Source organism: Anabrus simplex, chromosome 1 (genome assembly GCF_040414725.1).
Source record: "Anabrus simplex isolate iqAnaSimp1 chromosome 1, ASM4041472v1, whole genome shotgun sequence".
In the NCBI taxonomy this organism is placed as follows: Eukaryota; Metazoa; Arthropoda; class Insecta; order Orthoptera; family Tettigoniidae; genus Anabrus; species Anabrus simplex.
The window spans coordinates 1316456754-1316481713 of NC_090265.1; the positions used below are offsets into that span (position 1 = coordinate 1316456754).

A 24960-nucleotide genomic window follows, 5' to 3' on the forward strand; every position below is an offset into this window, starting at 1 on the left:
CTGTGGCTCCTCACATTACACAACAAACAGTTGGTAATCGCCTGCGTGCAGCTGGCTTACGAGCCCATGTCCCTGCAGAAGGTGTTCCATTGACCCCACACCAGCAACGTGTAAGGCTGGCCTGGTGTCGAGAAAGATCGACGTGTGTCAACTAATGGCATAGGGTCGTCTTTAGTGATGAATGACGCTTCTGTCTTGCCCGCAGTGATCGCCGGAATCGTGTGCACCGACGTACCGGGGAGAGGGGCCGCCCAGATCTTATTGTCGAGAGGCACACAGGGCCAACACCAAGCATTATGGTCTGGGGAGCTATTGGTTTTAATGTGAAATCATAATTAGTGCTTGTTGAGGGCACTATGACTGCTCGACAGTACGTTGATAGGGTACTCAATCCAGCAGTTCTCCCTATGATGGCGAACATTGCTAATGGGATGTTTCAGCAGGACAATGGCCGGGTTCACACTGCACGCATCTCCAAGAAGCTCTCCACGACATCACAACCTTAGAATGGCCCACCAGATCCCCGGAGCTCAGTCCTATTGAGCATGTCTGGGACATGATGGGTCGACAACTGGCCAACCTTCCTCAGCCACCCACAACTCTGGAACAACTGACCCATGCAATGCAGCAAGCATGAGCCACAATTCCTCAGGAAGCGATCCAGGGCCTTATTGACTCCATGCCTTGACGAATTCATCAATGTATTGCAGCTCGTGGTGGGCACATCTTGTATTGATTGTTGTCCAAACTTGCAGTCAGAGGGACGTGAAAGTGTAATCATCGAATCACAACCGAACACTCGTCCTGCATGTTCAATTGCAGCAATGTAGCACCACTCCTTCTGGGTGTTGCAATTTCCATTTTCTTCAGTGTAATAATAATAATAATAATAAGGAAAGAACAAAGAAGAAGGAATTGAAATTGGCACGTGGTCCTCTGGTGGCCCATTCGAAAGAATAATAATAATAATACAGAGCAATGCTTGTATCGGGATTTGAACTGTTACAATTCACTTCCCTCATAAATAAATTGAAGAACAATGAATTGGTTGATTTATGAACAACTTAATATAACACTGCATTTGACACATACAAACACTTTTAAATGAGTATACAACTTTTTTTTTTTTTTACAACATATCAATACATTTTATAAAATATCACTTACATGAGAACTTTTTTCGCACATTGTCATCATAGATGACTGTTAAGTGTCCTGTTCTCTCCTTATCATATCATTCACAACAATATAGCTCTTTTTTTTCCATGTACTGGAGTTCAGTGCGCCAATACAACACTTGATTCACACGCAAATTCACAGAAGTTACACTTATTTTGCCAGCTTCTTACAAAAATCACCGGTCTTACTAATATCTCAACAAATCTCACATGATGTTGTAAGCACCGACAATATTCTCTTCCTGGTTTTGTAAGGAATGTGCACTCTCCCCGATACGGTTCACAATCGTGAAATACCCCTGATACAAAAGAAAGAATTTAGAAATATTTCCCACCTCTCTTGATGATAGAAATGGAACCCTGAGTAGCACCCTGTCACCCAAACTGAATTCGTCCAATTTTGCCCTTCTTAGCTTACATATCTTAATAGATCACTTCCTATGTTTAACTTACTACTACCATTATTTACTTTATTAACAATCACTACGTCATTACTTAAAATATCTCACTTAACATTACTTAGATGACAATCACACTGTTCTCTTATATCCATTGGTACTACACAATTATTTATACTACTTACCTGTTCAACTTGTACCTTTGGCCTGTTGACATGACCTACTTTATCCAATCCCCTAGAGTTTGAAATACTCTGGCTTGATAACGACTACTGGATACCATTCATATTGGGTCTATCATTATCTCTCTGATAACTCAAATTCTCACGCCTCCCATTTTTGGATTGTCTTTGGTAACTCTGCTGACCCCTGTCACCATTGAAATTTCTATTTGTCCTCTGCTGATCATACTTATTACCTCTCCTCTGATAATTATATGACCTGTTTCCCCCTTTGGATTGTTGGATGCGCTTGTGAACGGTCGGCTGTTGTAGTGAAAAAGTAGTTAAAACCTATTAAAATTATTTAAATTTTGTGTGTGCGTGTTCCATTTAGTGCTGTTTATATATTGGTGTTTAGTGCTTGTTGGTAGAAATTGGGAGTAGTGTTATTTATTTGAATTTTATAACAAGTAATTCATTTGGTGTTCAGTAGATTACGTTTTCTAGGTTAAGTAGGCTAGCTATACTGCTAATAATAAGAGTTGGCGTTTGACATTTCTTAGAGGGAGGTCCGTTTACTGCCTGCCGAGGCGGGATGAAGGGAGTGGCTGTGTGGTTGCCATGGAAACGAGGGTAGGGCGACTGTGGTTGCCATGGAGATAAAATTTCAGGCCAGCTCGTCTTGCTGGGAGTTACATGTTATAATTCTCATGTTAGGTCCGTATTGAAATGTACGTAAATACAAAGTATGTTACAAGTGTTTATTTATATATCCACCATTCAATACAAAGAGATCTTTTTAGAAATTAAATATTATTATAAAATGTTAAGGGACATGTTTCGCCCATATTAAGGGCATCATCAGCCTCAAATTCAAACCTGTATGGTGAAAAATCAGGATCCTGATTGCTCTTACAAGCCATAAAAAAAGGATATCATTATAGGTGTCAGTCTAAACATACAAAATATTAGAATGTCCTTGGCTAAAATTGCAGTATCAAGCTGCATGTCATAAGTTCACATGAATATACTTTCCGGAGCGTTGAAAAACTTGTTGGGGTAGGGCAGTAAACAGCTCAGTCTTTATAATGAAACAGAAATGTGCCTCCTTGAAGATGATAAGAAAAAGCAAAGCTGATACACTGTTACAGATGTCAATATCGTATGTTGTGATAAGACAACAGATCTCTTAAATGGCTGTTCAGCTGCCTATAGTCTATTTAACTGGCTGAAGGAGTGAAAGTCGAATGTGTTATGATAAGATAACAGTCTTCCTTACATAATTGTGGGAGCAAGGAAAAAGCATTCGGTTGTCTATAGATGTATTTATCTTATTTGAAGGACGAAAGTCGAAGGTTTATCGACGTTGATAGAGCTCTTTGGTGTGAAGTCCTTTCGTCTGTGAAGATGTAAATCAGTTATGGAAAGGTTAGTTGAAGAAAAATAACGTTATGTGTAGGTTCATTTATAACGTTATTTTATAACCTTGTATTGTAACTGTCTGAAGGCAGCCGGATTAAACCCACTCACGTAGCACGGGAAGTTAAACAAACACGCAAGGCAAGGGTCGTGATACAGACGATCCAATTTTTTTCAATTCAAACTACAAATAGCAAACTTCATATTCGAAACAAGCCACATCTCTCCACCCAACAGGAGATAAGAGATGTGAAAACACCGGATGCCTTCTTAAGGAAACTTTTTACCAACAGTTCAACAGTACTTCACACAGTGCATACAAGTTCTTCAGTAATCAACAAACTTACGGAAAATTCACAAGACTTATAGTGAACTATATTTTAGTCCATCAGTGTTTTTAACATTAAGATTTTTAATAATAAGTCATAGTTTAACTAACAATTGCCTTCAATGCATCCCCCCTCTACACCCCTCCCCCCCCCCCCCCCCACATCCTTTCACACATGTACTACTAACTACTAACACTTGTTTTTAATGTTTTAAGAAAATTGTGAGACTGTTCTTAGCTAATTTTACTTTTGCCAAATGTAAGCAGCTGATGATGAATGCAACGCATTCGAAACATGTTCTGAACTTTTAATTCATTGTCTATTAAAATAGCCTAAGGCTAAATAAAAGTGAAAGTATCGATCAGGTGGATTCTTGTTCCTTCAATTAATTAATTGGATCATATAGTTGATACGGATATGAAGTGGATAGTATGTAACAAGGGTAGCACTGTCGAAGATGTTAAGTGTTACAGCAAAATTCTTTGTTTTGAAATTGGAAAGTGTAAAATTCAACTGTTTTAATATGCCCATCTTTTGTCCTACTTCTTAAAACTCATTTAACTGCCTTTACACCCACAACCATCTGGTAACTCTAATTAAAAGGATTTTTTTGCAAGTAGCTTTACGTCACACCGACACAGATAGGTCTTATGGCGACGATGGGACAGGAAAGGGCTAGGAATGGGAAGGAAGCAGCCAAGGCCTTAATTAAAGTACAGCCCCAGCATTTGCCTGGTGTGAAAATGGGAAACCACGGAAAACCATCTTCAGGGCTGCCGACAGTGGGGTTCGAACCCACTATCTCCCGAATACTGCATACTGGCCGCACTTAAGTGACTGCAGCTATCCAGCTCAGTAAATAAAAGGTTTATATGAGTCCTGTTTATTCCCTGTCAGTCCTGATATAAACGCATCAGTCTCAAACGGTAAATATAAGTAATTTAATGACCTTCAACATACAATTCGTAAGATTCCCAGTTTCGCCAGTTACTTGAGGGATGTCTTCCTCTGCCAATCCTTCAGTAAGGATTTCCCCTCACAGCAACCTGACTTTGTATGTCACTGATAAGACCTGATTGTATAAGTGTGATCGCAAATGGGACGACACCGCCTGGCCAGGTAGTCTACAACAGATCACAGTGGTCAGAATGAAGGAGGGAACAAGTGAGCCGCAAGCGAGGGGTAAGAGCGTGTAGAAAGGAATGCTGGAATGTGGCAACATCGTGAAATGGCACGTGCAGTGCTCCTTCTTCCAACCTTACCTGTCAGACGCCAACTTTAGTTAAGTCTAGTATAGGTGTACTTTGTTTCGAATTTAGGTTTAGGAAATACTTTAGGTAATAATATTAACTTGTAAAAAAATATTTTTAAATATATGTAGATTCTTTGGTATAATACTTACAAAGGCAGATTATCATAAGGAGTTGTAACTCATTGTAATTTCAGCCGCTACTTTCCCGATATTTCGCACAGATATCCGTTCAAACTATCACGAAGGTAATAATTTATTACATTAAATAACACGATAAGCCTGTAAACATCGATTTAAAGAGAAGTTTAAGAGAATTCACGGTAATTTCACTGGATAATTACGATACTTAACAGTTTTTTGGATTGTTGACAATTGTTGTTACATGCACATGATAGTTGTGTAAATAAATACAAAGTAAGCTAATTTATTATTCCGATAAAAAGTCTTAGTTCCCTGCATACTTTGTACTTTCCACCTTCGTTTATTCATCGAGTAAAAGTTAATAATCAAATTCCTATATCCCAATAATACCGTATTGCACTTCAAGCCTCCGGCGTGGTTTTGACAGATATTATAGTAGACAACCTCTTATTCTCAGCATTTAAGGACATAGTAGGGAAAAAGAATACTAATCCACCAGCGGTAAAAATTCATATAACTACACTTCAGCTAAAAATTGTAGTGTAGATACAGTATATTTAGATAGTGCCATATCTTGCCTGCTATATTTGTGTGTTATCTTTCGTGTGTATCTATTAGAGCATAGTGCTAATAATAATTTGTCTAAGCATTTAGCTTTGTTGGTAATCTTTGAGTATAGTAGTTCTTGCAAATTTAATTTCTGTTTGTGCTTAGTAGTGACATACGGTACCGGTATTGTAATTAGGATACGTCTGAAAGTAGTTAAAAAATTACTGTAGTGTACGGTACAGTAGTATACGAGTAGCCTAATATCCTATCAGAATTTATAGTGTGCTTATTTTATTATTGTAAAATATTTGTGTAGTACTGGTGTAGTAGAGGTATCCATAGAAACTTACTAAAATTCTGTTGTTGTAATTAGGATAGGCTTAATTGCAGTTTGGAATTGTGTAGTTCTTGTGTATTCAATTTCAGTAATTAACAGCAGTTTTTATCCTGATAGGGTTGTAGGATAAAAAATAGAGTACATTTAAGTAGTATCGTAGTGTAGTCGTATATTACTTTATTGTTGTGTGATCTTTGAGTACTATCCCAGGCAATATATCCCTCCGTTCATTTTTTTTTTTTTTTTTTTTGCAAATAAGTTATTTTATTTTTATTTTTTCCGTAAAGAATGGCTAAGGAGCGTGAGTGTACGAACTGTGGGTGTGGTGAGGCATTGAGGGGTATAAGGGAGGAGTTGGAAAGTTTGAGGGAGATAATTGGGATTCTCACAGAAGACAGGAAGGAAGATAGGACTCCCTCAAACAATGTACAGGTTACAGTAGGTGTACAAGAGGGAGGGGAAGGAAAGGGGGCAGCTGTAGAAGACAGGTGGTCAAATGTTCTAAGGGGATGGAGATTGCAGGCTAAGGGCTCTATTCAGGATCAGAATTCAGCACAGGTGTCTGTGCGAAATCAGTATGAGTCACTCCAGGTAGAACAACAAAGGGAAGATGAGGGACAGGGAACTGTTGCTGAGATGTGTGGAAATAGGAGAAAGGGAAAAGGTAGGAAAGAGAAATGTAGAGTAGAGGATAGGAAAAGACAGGTGGAACAGCGTCATGGGAAGGAGAAAAGGGGGAAGGAAGTAGCTTCTGCAGCTATCAGGAAAGGTAGGGCTGACCAGGAGGTGAGGGGATCAAATGAGGTGGGTAGGGTTGAGGCTCTGGTCATGGGGGATTCCATTTTTAGACATGTGGGGAAAGTGTGTGGAGGAAAGGGAAACAGGGTAGAATGTTATCCAGGAATTAGGTTGAGGCAGATGTTAAGGAAAGTAGAAGAGAGGGAGGAGTGGAAGGAGAAGGTGGTAGTGTTTCACGTTGGTACTAACAACATAAGGCAAGCTGATATAAGTGATGTGTGGGATCTGGTAAATGCAGCACGGGTGCAGTTTAAGAAAGCGGAGATTGTTATTAGTGGAATACTGTGTAGGAACTGACTGGAGAGTGATAGGGGATTTAAATGAGACTATGGAGTGGGTATGTGGGAAACTGGGAGTGAGATTCCTAGATCCTAATGGGTGGGTAGGAGATAGGGATCGGCGCTCAGATGGCCTTCACTTAAACCGCAGTGGTACGTATAAGTTAGGAAATTTGTTTGGAAGGGTAATAGGGAGGTACATTCAGGGAAACGGGGTGGCCTAGGGAGCGGTGATACGGGAACAGGGAACTGGAAATCAAGTAGGGATGACATAAAATTGTTAGTGTTGAACTGTAGAAATATTGTAAAGAAAGGAAAAGAATTGAGTAATTTAATAGATATATATTTACCAGATATTGTACTAGGAGTTGAATCATGGCTGAAAAATGATATAATGGATGCAGAAATTTTCTCACGGAACTGGAGTGTGTATCGTAGAGATAGGATAGGAATGGTGGGAAGGGGAGTATTCATTCTGGTGAAAGAAGAATTTGTAAGTTACGAAAAAGTTAAAGATGAGACACATGAAATTCTAGGTGTAAGGCTCATTTCTAAAGTAAATCGGCAACTTAATATATTTGGAGTGTACAGACCGGGAAAGGGTAGCACTGACTCGGATTCAGAAATATTTGATAAGATAATCAGCTATGTAGGAAACGACATGGAAAGAAATGTTATTGTAGTGGGAGATCTGAATTTACCAGATGTCAATTGGGAAGGAAATGCGAACGACAGGAGGCATGACCAACAAATGGCAAATAAGTTAATATGGGAAGGACAGCTGATTCAGAAAGTGATGGAACCAACCAGAGGGAAAAATATCCTGGATGTGGTGCTGATAAAACCAGATGAGCTCAATAGAGAAACTGAAGTAATAAATGGTATTAGTGATCATGAAGCTGTCTTTGTCGTAGTTAAAAATAAATGTGATAGAAAGGAAGGTCTTAAAAGTAGTACCATTAGGCAGATGGCTGATAAAGCAGGCATGAAGCAGTTTCTAAAAAGTAACTATGATCGGTGGGAAACGGTAAATAAAAATGTAAATAGACTCTGGGTTGGGTTTAAAGAAATTGTTGGGGAATGCAAAAACAGGTTTGTACCTTTAAGGGAGGTGAGGAATGGTAAAGACTCACTTTATTATAATAGAGAAATAAAGAGACTAAGAAGGAGGTGCAGACTGGAAAGAAATAGAGTTAGAAATGGCTGTGGAAATAAGGGGAAATTGAAGGAACTTAATAGAAAATTAAATCTAGCAAAGAAGGCAGCTAAGGATAACATGATGGCAAGCATAATTGGCAGTCATACAAATTTTAGTGAAAAATGGAAGGGTATGTATAGGTATTTTAAGGCAGAAACAGGTTCCAAGAAGGACATTCCAGGAACAATTAATGAACAAGGGGAGTGTGTATGTGAGGATCGTCAAAGGCAGAAGTATTCAGTCAGCAGTATGTAAAGGTTGTTGGTTATAAGGATAATGCCCAGATAGAGGAGGAGACTAAGGCTAAAGAAGTATTAAAATTTACATATGGTAACAATGGCATTTTCAATAAGATACAAAAGTTAAAAATTAGAAAATTGGCTGGAATGGATAAGATTTCTGGGGATATACTAAAGACAGTGAGTTGGGATATAGTGCCATATCTGAAGTACTTATTTGATTATTGTTTGGTCGGAGGAGCTATACCAGATGAATGGAGAGTTGCTATAGTAGCCCCTGTGTATAAAGGAAAGGGTGATAGACATAAAGCTGAAAATTACAGGCCAGTAAGTTTGACATGCATTGTATGTAAGCTTTGGGAAGGCATTCTTTCTGATAATATTAGACATGTTTGTGAAATTAATAACTGGTTCAATAGAAGGCAGTTCGGTTTTAGGAAAGGTTATTCCACTGAAGCTCAACTTGTAGGATTCCAGCAAGATATAGCAGATATCTTGGATTCTGGAGGTCAAATGGACTGTATCGCGACTGACCTATCTAAAGCATTTGATAGGGTGGATCATGGGAGACTACTGGCAAAAATGAGTGCAATTGGACTAGACAAAAGAGTGACTGAATGGGTTGCTATATTTCTAGAAAATAGATCTCAGAGAATTAGAGCAGGTGAAGCTTTATCTGACACGGTAATAATTAAGAGGCAAATTCCTCAAGGCAGTATTATCGGATCTTTATGTTTTCTTATATATATATATATATATATAAATGATATGAGTAATGGAATAATTGGAGGTGAGGCTTTTTGCGGATGATGTTATTCTCTATAGAGTGATAAATAAGTTACAAGATTGTGAGCAACTGCAACGTGACCTCGAAAATGTTGTGAGATGGACAGCAGGCAATGGTATGTTGATAAACGGGGTTAAAAGTCAGGTTGTGAGTTTCACAAATAGGAAAAGTCCTCTCAGTTTTAATTACTGCGTTGATGGAGTGAAAGTTCCTTTTGGGGATCATTGTAAGTATCTAGGTGTTATCTAGGTGTTAATATAAAGAAATATCTTCATTGGGGTAATCACATAAATGGGATTGTAAATAAAGGGTACAGATCTCTGCACATGGTTATGAGGGTGTTTAGGGGTTGTAGTAAGGATGTAAAGGAGAGGGCATATAAGTCTCTGGTAAGACCCCAACTAGAGTATGGTTCCAGTGTATGGGACCCTCACCAGGATTACCTGATTCAAGAACTGGAAAAAAATCCAAAGAAAAGCAGCTCGATTTGTTCTGGGTGATTTCCGACAAAAGAATAGCGTTACAAAAATGTTGCAAAGTTTTGGCTTTGAAGAATTGAGAGAAAGAAGAAGAGCTGCTCGACTGAGTGGTATGTTACAAGTCATTAACCTTATTTTTGGTCCGTATTGACGACAGTGATTACATACAATTTACAAAATATTTGTTTAATGTTAACCTAGTCATTACTTACAATACCACATTTTGTGGTGAAATAAATATAAAAAATAGAAAGATCGTGTACATGTTTTGCCCTTCTTAATGGGCATCATCAGCACAATGGATAACCTTAAAACAAATAATTACAATTAAGACTGTTTACAATTATTGGTCATATTAAAATTGGAATGAGACGTTGTGATTTTAAAAGTATTTTCAATATCATGATTTAAAAGTTTGACGTGAATGTTACAAACACAAGTTAAAACTATTGTAGTACAATTTTACAATACTGTCTAAAAAATATATATTTATATTGGTGAGAAGTTTTTTAATCGGCATTCGTCTGGAATTGAAATGGATCCTTTACTTTTAACTTTTTGGTGAAAGTTAATATTATTGATGTGTTAACTACCAAGTAGATTTGAAGAATAAAATATGTATAAAACATATGTTCCTATTGTAGAAAATTAGATCAGGAATGAACATTTGGTGTTTCTTCTTGAGTTAAATTGGTTAACACACATTCAGGTGAGAATACGTTAAAATGGAATATACGTTGAAAATGTTTTGATGTACTAGTTGGAATATTTATTACTATAACAGTAGTCTTCCCATTTGTTGTATAAATCTCAATAGTTAGAATGTTGATAAATCGAATGCCGTAGAGTGTCTATCTTGTTCTGTTATTAGCGTTAGTCTGAACAAGAACAAGAACAAGAACAAGATTTATCAACATTTTAACCATTGAGATTTACACAACAAATGGGAAGACTACTGTTATAGTAATAAATATTCCAACTAGTACATCGAAAAATTTTCAACGTATATTCCATTTTAACGTATTCTCACCTGAATGTGTTTTAACCAATTTAACTCAAGAAGAAACACCAAATGTTCATTCCTGATCTAATTTTCTACAATAGGAACGTATCTTTTATACATACTTTATTCTTCAAATCTACTTGGTGGTTAACACGACAATAATATTAACTTTCACCAAAAAGTTAAAAGAAGAGGATCCATTTCACTTCCAGACGAATGCCGATTAAAAAACTTTTCACCAGTATAAATATATTTTTTAGACAATATTGTAAAATTGTACTATGATAGTTTTAACTTGTGTTTGTAACATTCACTTCAAACTTTTTAATCATGATATTGAAAATAACTTTTAACATCACAACGTCTCATTCCAATTTTATATGACCAATAATTGTAAACAGTCTTAATTGTAATTATTTGTTTTAAGGTTATTCATTGTGCTGATCATGCCCATTAAGAAGGGCGAAACATGTACACGATCTTTCTATTTTTTATAATTATTTAACCACAAAATGTGGATTTGTAAGTATTGACTAGGTTAACATTAAACGAATATTTTGTAAATTGTATGTAAATAAGTGGTAGGCCTATGTTCCGAGCTGTCAGTGGAGAGATGGCGTGGAATGACGTTAGTAGACGAATAAGTTTGAGTGGCGTTTATAAAAGTAGGAAAGATCACAATATGAAGATAAAGTTGGAATTCAAGAGGGCAAACTGGGGCAAATATTCATTTATAGGAAGAGGAGTTTGGGATTGGAATAACTTACCAAGGGAGATGTTCCATAAATTTCCAATTTCTTTGAAATCATTTAGGAAAAGGCTAGGGAAACAACAGATGGCGAATCTGCCACCTGGGCGACTTCCCTAAATGCAAATTAGGATTGATTGATTGATTAAGATTCCTCTACTGCTCTATTTTTACCAAACATAATGCGTTCTCTCTCGTGACTTTGTAAGTTTTCATCCCAAAACTTGTCAATGAACTTCTCTTTAAATTCTCCTTAATTAGACATATTATTCCGGTACACTTGAAACCATATTTTACTTTTACCGGTAAGAACATTCAACAAGATCTCCAACATGTATTACCATTCGATAATATTATCCCTCAACTTACTTGCAAATTTTTTCTCTACTAGTTTTACAAATTCCATATGATTGAACTGTTTTCCAGAAAATCTAGGTAAATCTTGGTCTCTACTGAACAAATCACTCGTTTCTACCACTTCTCTTGCTGTCTGACCTCTAAATTCTTGCCATAGCACTCTCTGGCAATTCAAAACTTTTCTTCCGCTACTCTCTCAGCGTTCTTTTTCATTATTCTCAATTCTTCCTGTAATTTTTCTTCTTTCTCTGTCTCCTCCTGTGACAACATTTCCTGTTTGTACTGCAGTTCACTGACCCCCCTGCCCCCCCAAAGCTTCCTTTCAATCTGTTCGACTCTACTAACATGTTCCTCCATATCTTGCCCACCTGCATTGGAGATCTTGTCCAATCTTTTCTCGACCACCTCATTAATTTCTTCCCGACTACTAGAAATCTTATTACTTAACGGTAGGATATTGTTACTGTTCTCCATACATGTTCCTTTGACTTGTTCGATCTGAGTATGAAGCTTGCTCCAATTCAACTTCATTTCACCTTCAATTTCAAGCACACTCTTTATTTGACTTATTTTCTAACTTAGATATTTGATCAGTTACTTTTGATCGCACTGTTACTACTACTCAATTCTTCCATTTTGCTACTTAGAGAGTTGATGTGTTTATTAAAATTTTCATTACTCCTACCAATTATTTCTTCCAGTTTGCTATTAACCTGTTTACTTATAGAGTTAATCCATTTATTAAATTTTTCTTTACTTCTCTTCTTCTTCTTCTTCTTATTATTATTATTATTATTATTATTATTATTATTATTATTCATAGTACCGTATCAGGTCCCCCTGACGTTGGCGATCACTGTGGCGAATGCAGAACGATCTCTAGCTAGGTGGAAAAGTCTTTCAACACTGTGAATTCCAGTCCATTCTTTGATGTTTCCAAGCCATGATGTTCGCCTCCTCCCGACACCTCTTCGACCCTGTATTTTGCCTTGTACAATCCGCTGTAAGATGAGGTAACGGTCATTTCTAAGGATGTGGCCAAGGTAAGAGATCTTCCTGAGTTTTATTGTTTGAACGAGTTCCCGACTTGCTCTTGCCCTTCTGAGTACTTCTTGGTTCGTTAGTCGTGCAACCCACGAAATCCTGAGCATCCTACGGTGGATCCACATTTCAAAGGCTTCCAAGCGTTTCACTGATATGTTCTTGAGAGTCCATGTTTCCACACCATATAGCAAGGCTGACCATATATAGCACTTGACCATCCTCTGTCTAAGTTTTAAATTTAAGTAGTCATTGCAAAAGAAAGATTTCATTTTTGTAAATATTTTTCGTGCTGTTGCTAACCTCTGTTTCACTTCTTTCTCGGGATCAAGTTGTTCAGTGACAATGGCACCCAGATATTTAAAAGTGGTTACTCTCTCAATCTGTCGGTTGTTTAGTTGTAAGATTGCCTCAGCATTGGCACGTCTGCTGAAGATCATGAACTTGGTCTTGTTTACATTTATTTTTAGTCCCATGTCCTCACTTACTGCACTGATATTATTGAGCAGGAGCTGGAGACCTTCAAAATTGTCACACAGGATGACTGTATCATCCGCATATCTTATGTTGTTAATTATGCCGCCATTTACTTTTATTCCATATTGTTGATTTTCTACAGCTGTTTTGAAAATTTTATCCGAGTAAAGGTTGAATAACAATGGAGACAAAACACAACCTTGTCTAACTCCTCTTTGGATGGCTATCTCGTTTGTAGTTTGATTTCCGATTCGGACAACGGCCTTTTGTCTCCAGTAAAGGTTTTCAATAATGCGGATATCTTTGCTGTCAACTCCTATATCCTTTAGGAGTTCTACAAGTTTTGGATGTTGTACTCTGTCAAATGCCTTTTCAAAATCAATGAAACAAGCAAACACTTCTTGCTGTTGATCTAGACTGTTCTGAATTAGGATATTTAGCGCAAACAATGCTTCCCTTGTACCAAACGAATTTCTGAACCCAAACTGTGTTTCGTCGAGGTCTCGTTCACACTTAGTCTTGATTCTGTTATGTATTACACGAAGGAATACTTTAAGTGTGTGGCTCATGAGGCTTATTAGCCTATAATCATTACACTTGCATGCCTTCTGCTTCTTTGGCAACATGATGAATGTAGATAGCAGCCAGTCAGATGGGATGTCTCCAGTATTATATATAGTATTGAACAACTTTACCAAGAATTGGATATTGTCTTCGTCAATCATTTTAAGAAGTTCTACAGGGATGTTATCTGGACCTGGTGATTTCTTGCTTTTTGAAACTTTCACAGCATATAGCACTTCTGATTTAAGAATGTCAGGGCCTTCACAATTAGCTCGTTGGTTAGATTCCTCACCTCTCTGATCACAGAAAAGTTCTATCAGATAATTTTCCCAAGTATTTAAAACTTCTTCTTCATTAATAATAGGCCTGTTTGTAACATCAACCATTACAGAAAGGTTACGTTTTCTGTACATGCCAGCTATTTCCTTTAATTTTCGATGTATATTGAACAGATCATGTTTAGACTGAAAGATTTCCATTTCCACACATTGTTCTTTCATCCAGTTCTCTTTCGCAGCACGTATTTCTTTCCTTATGTGGCGTTGTAATTTTTTGTATTCCTCTGCATCATTTTTTACTAATCTTCGTTGTTCCATTAGTTCAAGAATATCATCTGTCATCCATTTCTTTTTCTTCATTGGATGTATCTTTTGATCTTTGTTTTGAAGAAGTATCTCTACCCGACTTTTAAACTGATTCCATAAATCATTTGCTGTTTCACAGTTATTGGTATTGATTTCTTTTAAATGCCTATTCAAATCCTGAGCAATTTTCTGCCGAGCTTCACAATTTTGCAGATTAGGTGTATTTAGTACCTTTCTTCTAGGCTTATTCTTCATGATTTTCGGACGAACTCTTACGTTAGCTATCAATGGATTATGATCCGAGGAAATATCTGCACCTGGATATGCTGCGACTCTTTTGATGGAATTTCTGAAACGCTTATTTATCAGAATGTAATCAATTTGGTTCCTTGTTGAGTCAGGATTCTGAGGATCATCTTTAGGAGCTTTCCATGTGTATAAACGACGTTTTGGAAGTTTGAACCATGTATTGGTGAGAACCATTTGATGTTCTACACAAAATTCGTACAGCTTTTTTCCCCGGTCATTGCATTTACCAAGCCCAAATTCGCCTACCAAGTCGGAACGACGCCCTTGACCAATTTTTTGCGTTGAAATCACCCATTATGACAGTTATTTCATCCTTCTTCAAGTCTTTAAGAACAGTTCCAAGTTGTTCATAGAATGTTTCTACTTCGTCATCGTACTTTTCGTCCGCTGTTGGTGCATATATCTGCAAGATGTTTACGTTAAAAGGTGAGCATGAAAGCTGTAATAACATGATTCGATCAGAGACTGGTACAAAGTTGCTGACATACTTCGTAAGTTCAGAATTTATAAAGATTCCGACTCCATTTCTATGATCTTTATCATTATCTTCGCTATCAGAGTAATAGAATGTACCATCATCACGATGACATTTACCTGCACCCGGCCAGCGAACTTCACTAATTCCCATTAATGGTGTTCTTAATCTAACCATTTCCTTGATAAGATTGTCAAGCTTGCCAGCTGCATAGAGACTTCTGACGTTCCAAGTCCCCATTCTTATTGCGGAATTCACTAATTTGAGCCGGGAGATTCTTAGCACCCCTCGCCCATTTAAGGGCTGCCCAGGACTAGGGGCCGTTTCTTTCTGATTCCTCGCCATAGTGATTTCCTGGGAATTTATACCAGTGTGGTTTCCCCTTGCCTTCACTGGTGTAGACTCAGCCGTCCCTAACATGGAGAACAGACGCTGTTGGTAGCCGCTCCTAACATGAAGTACAGACGCTACCTGATGGATTCTAGTGGCATTTCCTCCACTAAGGGACCATCACCCTCCTAAGGGAGCTCCTCCGCCATAAGCCGTTGGCTCCTTTAGGGTGTCAGGTTATTTCCCGCCGCCCAACACTCGGCGTTGAGTCGCTGGCTGTACGGTCTACTCCATACCGTAGCAGGATAACCTTTACTTTGTTCCTTCCTATTTTCGTTGATCTCGGTCATTCTGGCCATGAAACAATGTTTTAAAAATCTTGGTTGTTTCCTCCCGCGACTCCCTTTTGAGTTTCAACGTGCTTCTCAATTTCTGCACTTTCCTGAATTGCCTCAGAACCTTCCATCGTGTTCTCCAGCTCTCTAATTTCAACCTCACCTTGGATGTCCGTAGAAGCAATAGCCTCCTCATCACATGACTTGCTATTGTCTTTCTTGTCCAACTTTGTTTTGTTTCACCCCCTGTGGGTGGGGGACGCAGACGAAGAATACACCCGTGGTATCCCCTGCCTGTTGTAAGAGGCGACTGAAAGGGGTGACCAAGGGATGATCAAATTAGAACCATGAGACTACTTGTGATTAGTACCACCATGCTGGGAACACCATGGGTTGCTTTTATTTTGCGCATAGTACCACTATGTTAGGTAGCAAATAGGTTTGTGATTAGTAGCAATAGAGTACGGTGCCGGGTTCTACAGTACCTGTGATTCATACCCCTATATGAGCGACACCATGGTTCTGCCTTGCCTATGCTTAGTATCCACTATGTGAGGAACACCCGGGGATAGTGCGGGTCCCTGTAGTTAGTCCACTTATATGAGGAACATCATAGGTTTGTGTTGCCTGTAAATAGTACCGCGAGTCTACGCTACTTTTGATTAGTACCGCAACATGACAGATACCATGGTTCTACTTTCCTAACGATAAGTACTATCATGAGGGGCCGATGATTTGGATTTTGGACCCCTTTAGGCTAAAAGCATCATCGATTCACTATTATGCTATAGACGCATTCCCTTGGTCAGTAATAATATTGTTTCACGTCAGTTTTTGTGAATGTGTGACATTGCGGGTTGGATCCACTGATTCTTTTAAATTCATATCCAACCATTCATTCTTTGTCCTCACGTTTTGAATTCTGATCAGTGGAGGATTTTGGACTTATAATTTGTCATTCCATTCCGTCTCATTTTGTACCATTAGGGGCCGATGACTTCTTGGGCCCCTTTAAACAACAAGCATCATCATCATCATCATCATCTTTGGTTCTCTAGTAATAGTATGCAATCTCAAATTGATTTTCCTCTTCAAATCCCTTGACATGCCCCCAAACTACAAATATATAAGACAAAATAACACTCCTCACATTTACTGGTTATAGTTCCAATGGCTTAGATGTGCATATTCTTCTCAAAATAAACCTATGGTATGCTGTCATTCAGAACAAGTTCTGAATTATTCGAGCTTCAGGTTGTGGTGACACTTTGTGATTTAGGTCACAAATACATGTAACTATATATGGATGAGAATCTTGAATATCTCTAGGGCGTGAGGTAATAAGCTTACTTTGACAGAGCGGTGACTTGGCAGTTACTGTAACAGTATTGCACCATATGTTGCAGTGTCTTTAAAGTTTCAGAAATAATATATCCATATCCGACATTAGGCAGCAACTCTCACTCTACATTATTTTAATGCAAACACACACACATATATACTGTATATACACACATAATAAATTAAATACAATGAAGCAAGTGGTAATTAATATGTAACAAAATCAGATTATAGAATTGAATCAAACAATAATAATAATACAGAGGAATGCTTGTAACGGGATTTGAACCGTTACAAAACATTCGAAAGCCGGTTTATTTGCCATTGAATGTTCAACTGAGACAAAGCATAAAACAAACGACTGGTTGAAATATAAAGATTTAATGTCACTTCTGCAGTGGATTCCAGAGAATTACCGTTACTACTACATTAATCTAGCTCATAGGTGATGTTGAGGAGTCCTGTGCATCACAATGAAAATCCACAGCCTGTTTCCAGTTTCATTTGGGTCAGGAGTGGAGTTAATGAAGCTTCTCATCTAGCAGCAAGGATGGGAACTGTGCTGATTGCCAAAGCCTGTCACACTCTCTGGGGCAATGATTAATAACTGACAGATGAAATGAAATGATATTGGAGACTGTGGCTGGAATGGAAAATACAGAGAAAACCGGAGTACCCAGAGAAAAATTTGTCTCACCTCTGCTTTGTCCAGCACAAATCTCACATGGAGTGACTGGGATTTGAACCACGGAAGCCAGCGGTGAGAGGCTGGCGCACTACCGTTGAGCCATGGAGGCACCTGTTCATCACATTGTTAAACATTATTAAGTATTAATGCTTGCTTGAATGTGGTTATTCCAGATTGTATTTATTTAATATTTTCATTATACTTGACACTTTAAGGCCGGAGTATCAAAATAAACTTTGAGCCATATAAACTTAAGTCCTCTGTCATTTTATTTTTATGGCAATAAAATAATAATTAACCATTTTAAGTGAAAATTATATTAATGAATGTGTTCAGTGATCAAAATTACACAAAATATATCAAGAACAGCGATGAATATTACTTGCTTAAGTCACAATGCAGTAAAAATGCTCTACAAGTGATGATTTTTCTCTCTCCTCTAAAATTACTAAAATGTGACATGTTGTTTTAGCTCCCGTATATAGTGATGGGACATTAGATTCATTTTACTGAATTGATTCATTTGATTCCGTTCACGTTACTGAATCGATACAGTGATCTGATTCACGGCACATTAGAGTCACCGCTCCTACTGCATCTGTGTAGTATGTAATGGTAAGACAGCAGCAACAGCATTCATTGTTCGCTGCTGCCATCTGGTCTTCATACTATGAACTCCTTTCTTAGAAAAAAAATGCTAGTCACTCTAATACATAGAAGGTTTCCGGCGACGCAGGATGGGAAAGGTCCTCGACTAGGAAGGTAGCAGCCATGGCCTTAATAAAGGTACAGTCCCAGGATTTCCTGGTGTAAAAATGGGGAAACTACGGAAAACCATCTTAACGGCTGCCGACGGTGGGATTCGAACCCACCATCCCCCGAATGCAAGCGCATAGCTACGCAATACTAACCGCACGTCCAACTCGATAAGACATTTTTGAAAATATGTTCTGTATTTTTTTCCATCAGCAGAGGATTTTTTTTTTAAATTGTCATATTTTGTATAGGCTACCCGAGATGTACAGTAGCCCACTGGTTTTCTGATTCAACATACTGTTGGTTAAGTTACGGCGTCAGTCGGCTCACTTACTGTCCACATATTATTGAAGTCTTGTGCAAAGATGTGACATACGAACTGAGACAATACTGAGCCGTTCTTCCCAGTATAAAACAGGTAGTGGTCATGAGCATGACTCATAGTCGTAGGGCAGGCTAGAGTCAAGTTTAATTAATTGTCAAATGTCAACTAAGTTATAATACTAAGATTCATTAAACTAATAAATAGTATAACCTAATAGTTTACCTACTTTAGAATTATGTTTTGACTACCATTTTAACACTGAAAATAAATCCACCTATTATTTAAATCTCCCTGTAAGAGGACAGTGAATGCAAGTGGGTATTATTTTCAAATGAGCTGAGCTCGGGAGTCCATTTAGTGTACGATTCTTTCGGTGTGCCATGGCTCACTGTATAATGTCTCGCTGCAGCGGAAGCTCGGCTCTCCACCCGCCAGTGTCCAGTGAGCCGATAAGGAGCCGTGTGTATCTTGTGTCTCACTGAGACGCGCTTGTTCACGATTCTTTCGATGTGCCATGATTCACTGTCTCGCTGCAGCGGAAGCTCGGCTCCCCGTCAACGTCCAGTGAGTGCGCCACTCAGCACTGTCCGCTGGGAGTAAGCTGAACCATGTGCCGTGAGCTCACTGTACCTGTGAATCGATTCACTCGGACACTTGAATGAATCTATACACTGCTTCGAATCGTGCATTCAGTAGCCAACACTACTCGGATACAGATTTAAGAACAGGCTCACCTAATTGCTCCTCCAGAGCCCTTAATTTTGCAGTTGCCTGTGGACTACCACAAAAAATGTCTACCACACTTCATACTTTGTCAGTTAAGTCCTTGATGGAGTCTGTTGCAGAGACCACAATTAAATTAAGGGTTTGAGCAAAGCAGGGCATATGCCTCCAACCAGTTAGACGTACAGCAGCCACAATGTTCTCTGCATTGTTACTAACCACCCCAACTATTTTGTCCACAATTCCCCACTCTCTAATCATGCGTTTCAATTCTTCACAAGATTTTTGGCAGTATGTCTTTCATCATATTTGTAACACCCAAGAAGACATGAGTTCAAAGTCATGTCGATGTAATGCACCATGACAGATAAAAAAATAATTTCCATTGTTCCCCAATATCCAGCCACATATTGTAATTGTAACAGCTCCTGCGCGAAATATCTTTTGCCTAATCTGTCTTGTCACAATGTCACACAATTGCTGTAACATAATTCCTGATATAGTATTGTTTTCCTGGAAGGTATTTTATATGTCTTAGTAATCTGGAAAACTTTGAAAAGTGTTCCTTCAACTATTTGGAAGGGTAATTGAGTTTTTGCAATTATCTCTAGAAGAGTAAAATCTATTTCTTGAGTCTTTCTACTGTTTAGAAGACTGCATGTAGCTTGAAATTGATCCCTGAGACTGACACGTTCTAGATGTCAATGTCAGAGTTGCTGAAATGGGATTAGGTGTAGTTGATGATGTAACTGATTTTGTAAGTTGAACTAGTTCAGCTGTAACGAGTTCTGGAATTTGTTATGTCTGTCAATATCATTTTTAATGTTTTTATCTGCAGCTGTTAAAATGATGACTGGAAAGAACTAGTGCTGAATGTGCACTGTGTACATGCTGCATCAAATTGAACTTACTTCAAACGTACAAATTTTCCTTCGAGCAAAAATTGCATTTGCTCTTGCAATTATCTAAATCTGTAAAAACAGTCCCCAAATCTGACTTGATTTCTTACCTCTAGCACCTATTATTACAGAATAAAATTTTTGAAAAAGAAAAAATAAATCTTAACTTATCAAATCCAAAGATTTATTTCGAGATCAATGGATAAATCGATGTATGGAATGATGACCTCACTGTTCTGTTCCGTTAAACTCCAACAGCTCCACCAAAATGACATGAAGTTGAAATTAACTTCCAGTCAGCCACTAACTAGAAAGCATGGACTGAGGGTAAGAGTGTGGGACACACACATGCACGCAAAATTACATTACAGTTAGTAGGAACATGTAAGTTATTTTCCATATTTTTGTTAAAGTGCACACTTAGTCACTTATGTTTCGTACTCTGCACTTCTTAAAGGAAAGAATCTGTTGTTCCAATGTGAAGAGAGTTGAACAAGAGAGAGTCCAGAGAGAATATTCTGATGTCATGTGTTGTATGAAATGTAAACCAAGTTGTGCTATCTCATTTGTTCAAAAGTGAATGGGATTTGTGAGTCATCTTTACTCCCCGACTCCCTCAGGAGCTTGGGCAGATAAAGAACAAATGAACAAACCTGAAGATGGAGAGCTACCGAACTTCCTTGGCTCGCTCCAGCTTTCCCACATCCAGCTCATGAATGAACGAACTGACTTTTGAACGACTTGCAGTTGGGAGCGGGAGCGAATGAGCTGGCTTCCTTGGACGAGCTAGCTCGACCCATCACTATTGCACATGGCAGGCAGACATTTTTTATATTCTTAAGAAGCTTGCCATCTGCAGAATGTTTATCAAACAATTGAAGAGTTCGGTGAAACCGAGAGCATGCCTGATCTCCCTCATTTAGGCCATCCAAGGTCTGTTAGGACCAGTGTTGCCAACTTAGCAGATTTTCCACTAAATTTGGTGGAATTAGAAGACTGTCGGCAGAGAAATATATCATTTAGCGGACAGCGGATTTTTTGGTGGAATTCTAGATTTATTATAGTGGAATTTAGTGTTTTATCCATTTTACGTTTTTAAAAATTTGTATTCCAGTCTCTCTCTGAGCTATTCCGTATTTCTTGTCAGGAGCTAGCAGTCACATGAGGAAAACATGTTATTTGGATTTGGTGTTATGAGATCATGTTATAAATTTGTAATGCGTGGGGAAAGGTTACTTATCTCTTAGTTGACGAATGACAGATAATGAAACTGTGAGAGAGTAGCATTTATATTTATGCTATGAAGGGAGACCGTTTAATGATCTGGCCTGTTCTGTGTGTGGCCCTTGAGGTAGGGGATTCACCTACTTTGCACCCGGCAGTAAAACGCCTACCAGTTTTAGTTCGCCGGTTCGAAGGCAGGGGGTTAATCCCAGTGAAACTCACAGATCAGTTGAGTGCATACATTTACTTTTATTATTATTATTATTATTATTATTATTATTATTATTATTATTATTATTATTATTATTATTATTATTGCTCATTATTTGAGATCAGATATCTTGGCGGATTTTTAGCCGTATTTAGCGGATCTTGAAAATATAAGTTGGCAACACTGGTTAGGACACGACTGCTTATCGGTGCCATGAAACGAAGAATTCGGCAAAATCCTATGCAAAAACAAAAGGTAAGGGCTAGGGTGATAAATATTTCAAATCTGACAATGTCCAGAATGCTAAAATGGTAAAAGTGACTGGTCTGAAAGCACTTCTCACTGGGCACTTCCTAACTCCATACCTGAAGAAGTAGAGACTGGTCAAATACTGAGCCATATTTAAGCAGTACATGCAAAATTGTTAATTGAAAATTCTCTTTACTTATGAGAAAGTTTTCAGAATTGAAGATTACTAGGTCAAAATGATTGTGTTTATGCCCCAGTTGCAGGTACAGCTTGTCAGGTGGCTCAGAAATTCTAGAGAGCTCATCATCTGGCATAAATGACATTTGGTTGGGAGTTTCTTGCAATGGCGTTTTGGATATTCACTTTTATAAGAAAAGTGTCAAAACATCTGCTAAATTTTACCAAAACACAGTGCTATTTTTTTTTATATGATAAAGCGCGTAAATCATACTTTCATGGGGTAGAATTATACATAATTTCCATTGCTGATTAAGCATCTGACACTACAGATCTCTATCCTTAGGATTACAAATTGTGGCCAGTGCTTGAGGAAATGGTCTATGAGAAGAGACATCCTGATATTGATAGCCTTAAAAGAGCCGTGAAGACATAGCCAATTTTCCCACGAACATCTTGCATGATTTTATTGATGCATGTACAGGAAGATTAAAATCCTATTATATATCAAAATTATATTTTGACAGGACAGGGTACTTTGAGAGTAAGAGAACTAATTCTGTGGATATATATGTATTAAGTGAAAAGTGACCAATTAGTCAAAATATTCCATTTATAAAAATCTCATACCTATAAAGAAAGTACATATGAATGTCTTTTGTTTCAGCACTCACTCTGTATTCCTGTATGTTTATGCGGTTTGCTTGGAAGGTGCAACCTAGAAACATGCTGCTCTTTGCATGCCATTTTACCAACACGGCTGCTCAGACAGTACAAGGAGCTCGTTTTATCAATTATCATTACTTGTCTAAAAAGGAACGAAAATTTGCTTAACCTTTAAGATAATTGTAGATAATTGAGTGGTATAAAGTATTGTTAAATAATTTTTATGCCATGAAGTGCTGGTTGTTACTGATTTTAATGTGTATGTATATATTTGTTAAATAAATTTTTTCTGATGTTACTGATTTTTTTCTGTCTGCAAGATATTCAAAGAAATATGAAGAATTCTTCTCAGTTGCTGTAACAAATATTTCCAGAAACTCAGAGTGGAATTTTGTATGGATGAAATGGATAGAGATAAATGGTGATTAACATATTCATTTTTAATGATAATGTAAACTCAGGAATGGATGCACAATTACTGGTAATTGTAAGTGACGGAAATACATAAACAGGTGACAAATCAAATCATATAGAAAGGTAACAACATAAATAAAAACATATCTATATACAGGATGGCCCATATAAAGTATTACGAGCAGGGGTCGAAAAACAGTGGGCGCCCAGTCGCCATGGTGCCTGAAATTTTTATCTGGTACCTGAATTTTCAAATTCGGTTTTGAAAATTTATTTTCCGAAATCCGGAGTTCCCTTACATGTACGTCCCCAACATTTTGTGAAGTAACAAGTCGTAATTTATGGTGTTCCACGTGTTTACTGTACCTCATATATTCTAATATCTGCAGTAAACATTTTCACCACTTTTGGCAGAGTCTTGAAATTCTGTAATTGGCGCTTTGTACCTTGGAACTTTACGTTTGAGTTCTGCGCAAGAGCTGCCTCGCTGCCATGAGAGACATCGTCGTAACCCGTCAAACAAGTAGCCTTTCATGTGGACATATAACAAATCAAGTTCCATTACAGATGATCAGTTATAGGTAGCCGAGTACAAGGATCAGACCAGAGTTGTAGAGAAATGCAGAGAACTACTACGTAAAATAATTCCACAAACTCCACATTACCGCCTTAATTCCCGTGACTATTCTCCGGACTACCTTTTGAGCAGACGAAAACGGAAGTGAGTGTATGGACCAGGGGATGGCGCAGGCGACAGGGGCAGCGCCTACGGTGTTGTCGCATGTTAGGTGAAGAGGCAAGGGGGCGCGTTGCTCATAGTGAGTTTTGGCAATGGTGCCATCAATGGGGAGCTGCCATACTTACTCAGTGGATGTCTTGAACCCTGGCCGGACTACACTAAAGCCGTGACATTGGAGATCCGACAACGTCGCTTGGAGTCGAGAATGTGACGTCTGTGTTCGTAATTTGTAAACAAGTCTAACATGGTGTATAATTATATTTCGTATTATGCGTGAATTAACTTGATGGCATTATTTTAAATTCAGAGTATATTATGTGTTATAGTTTAAAAAATTAACCTACATGCTATTTGGTATCCTGGAACGACATTAATTTACGGCAAAGGTGAGCTTTCTCATGTTGCAGTATGTAGCCTATAATAATGACAATCCATATAGTTTTTAAAGCCATCCTGTGTTTGCATTTTTAAAATTGAGTAGTTTAAAAGATCAGCATGATTGTGTTATTTATTTTACGTTGCACAAGTATGACAACCACAACTAAAGCTAGGCTTAATTTCAGATGCACTTTGCTCCTGAAGATGTGGAAATATTTGAGACTTAATGCCATTTGAGACATTGATCACAATGGTGAACGGAAAACAAGGAAAAAAGATACGCCTGTGTTAAAGTGTGGTGCTCTCCCTAGGATTTTCCCAATTCTTTCCTATTATTTAACCGAGAGAGGAGGAGGAATTTCTAAAACCTGTTCAGCAAGATAAAATTGTAGATGTTGTAGCTT

The 24960-nt window shown here is 38.0% G+C and overlaps 1 protein-coding gene across 1 annotated transcript in view; it reads left to right on the top strand.

Moving 5' to 3' along the window:
• Positions 1-23323, top strand: part of Mpc1 (mitochondrial pyruvate carrier) — a 128389-nt gene extending 105066 nt beyond the window's left edge. Inside the window, exon 3 of the mRNA XM_067137725.2 lies at positions 23027-23323. Within this exon, the coding sequence (XP_066993826.1) occupies positions 23027-23193 (167 nt within the window). The 3' untranslated portion in view covers positions 23194-23323. The remainder of the gene's footprint in view (positions 1-23026) is intronic.
• The last annotated feature ends 1637 nt before the right edge of the window (positions 23324-24960 follow it).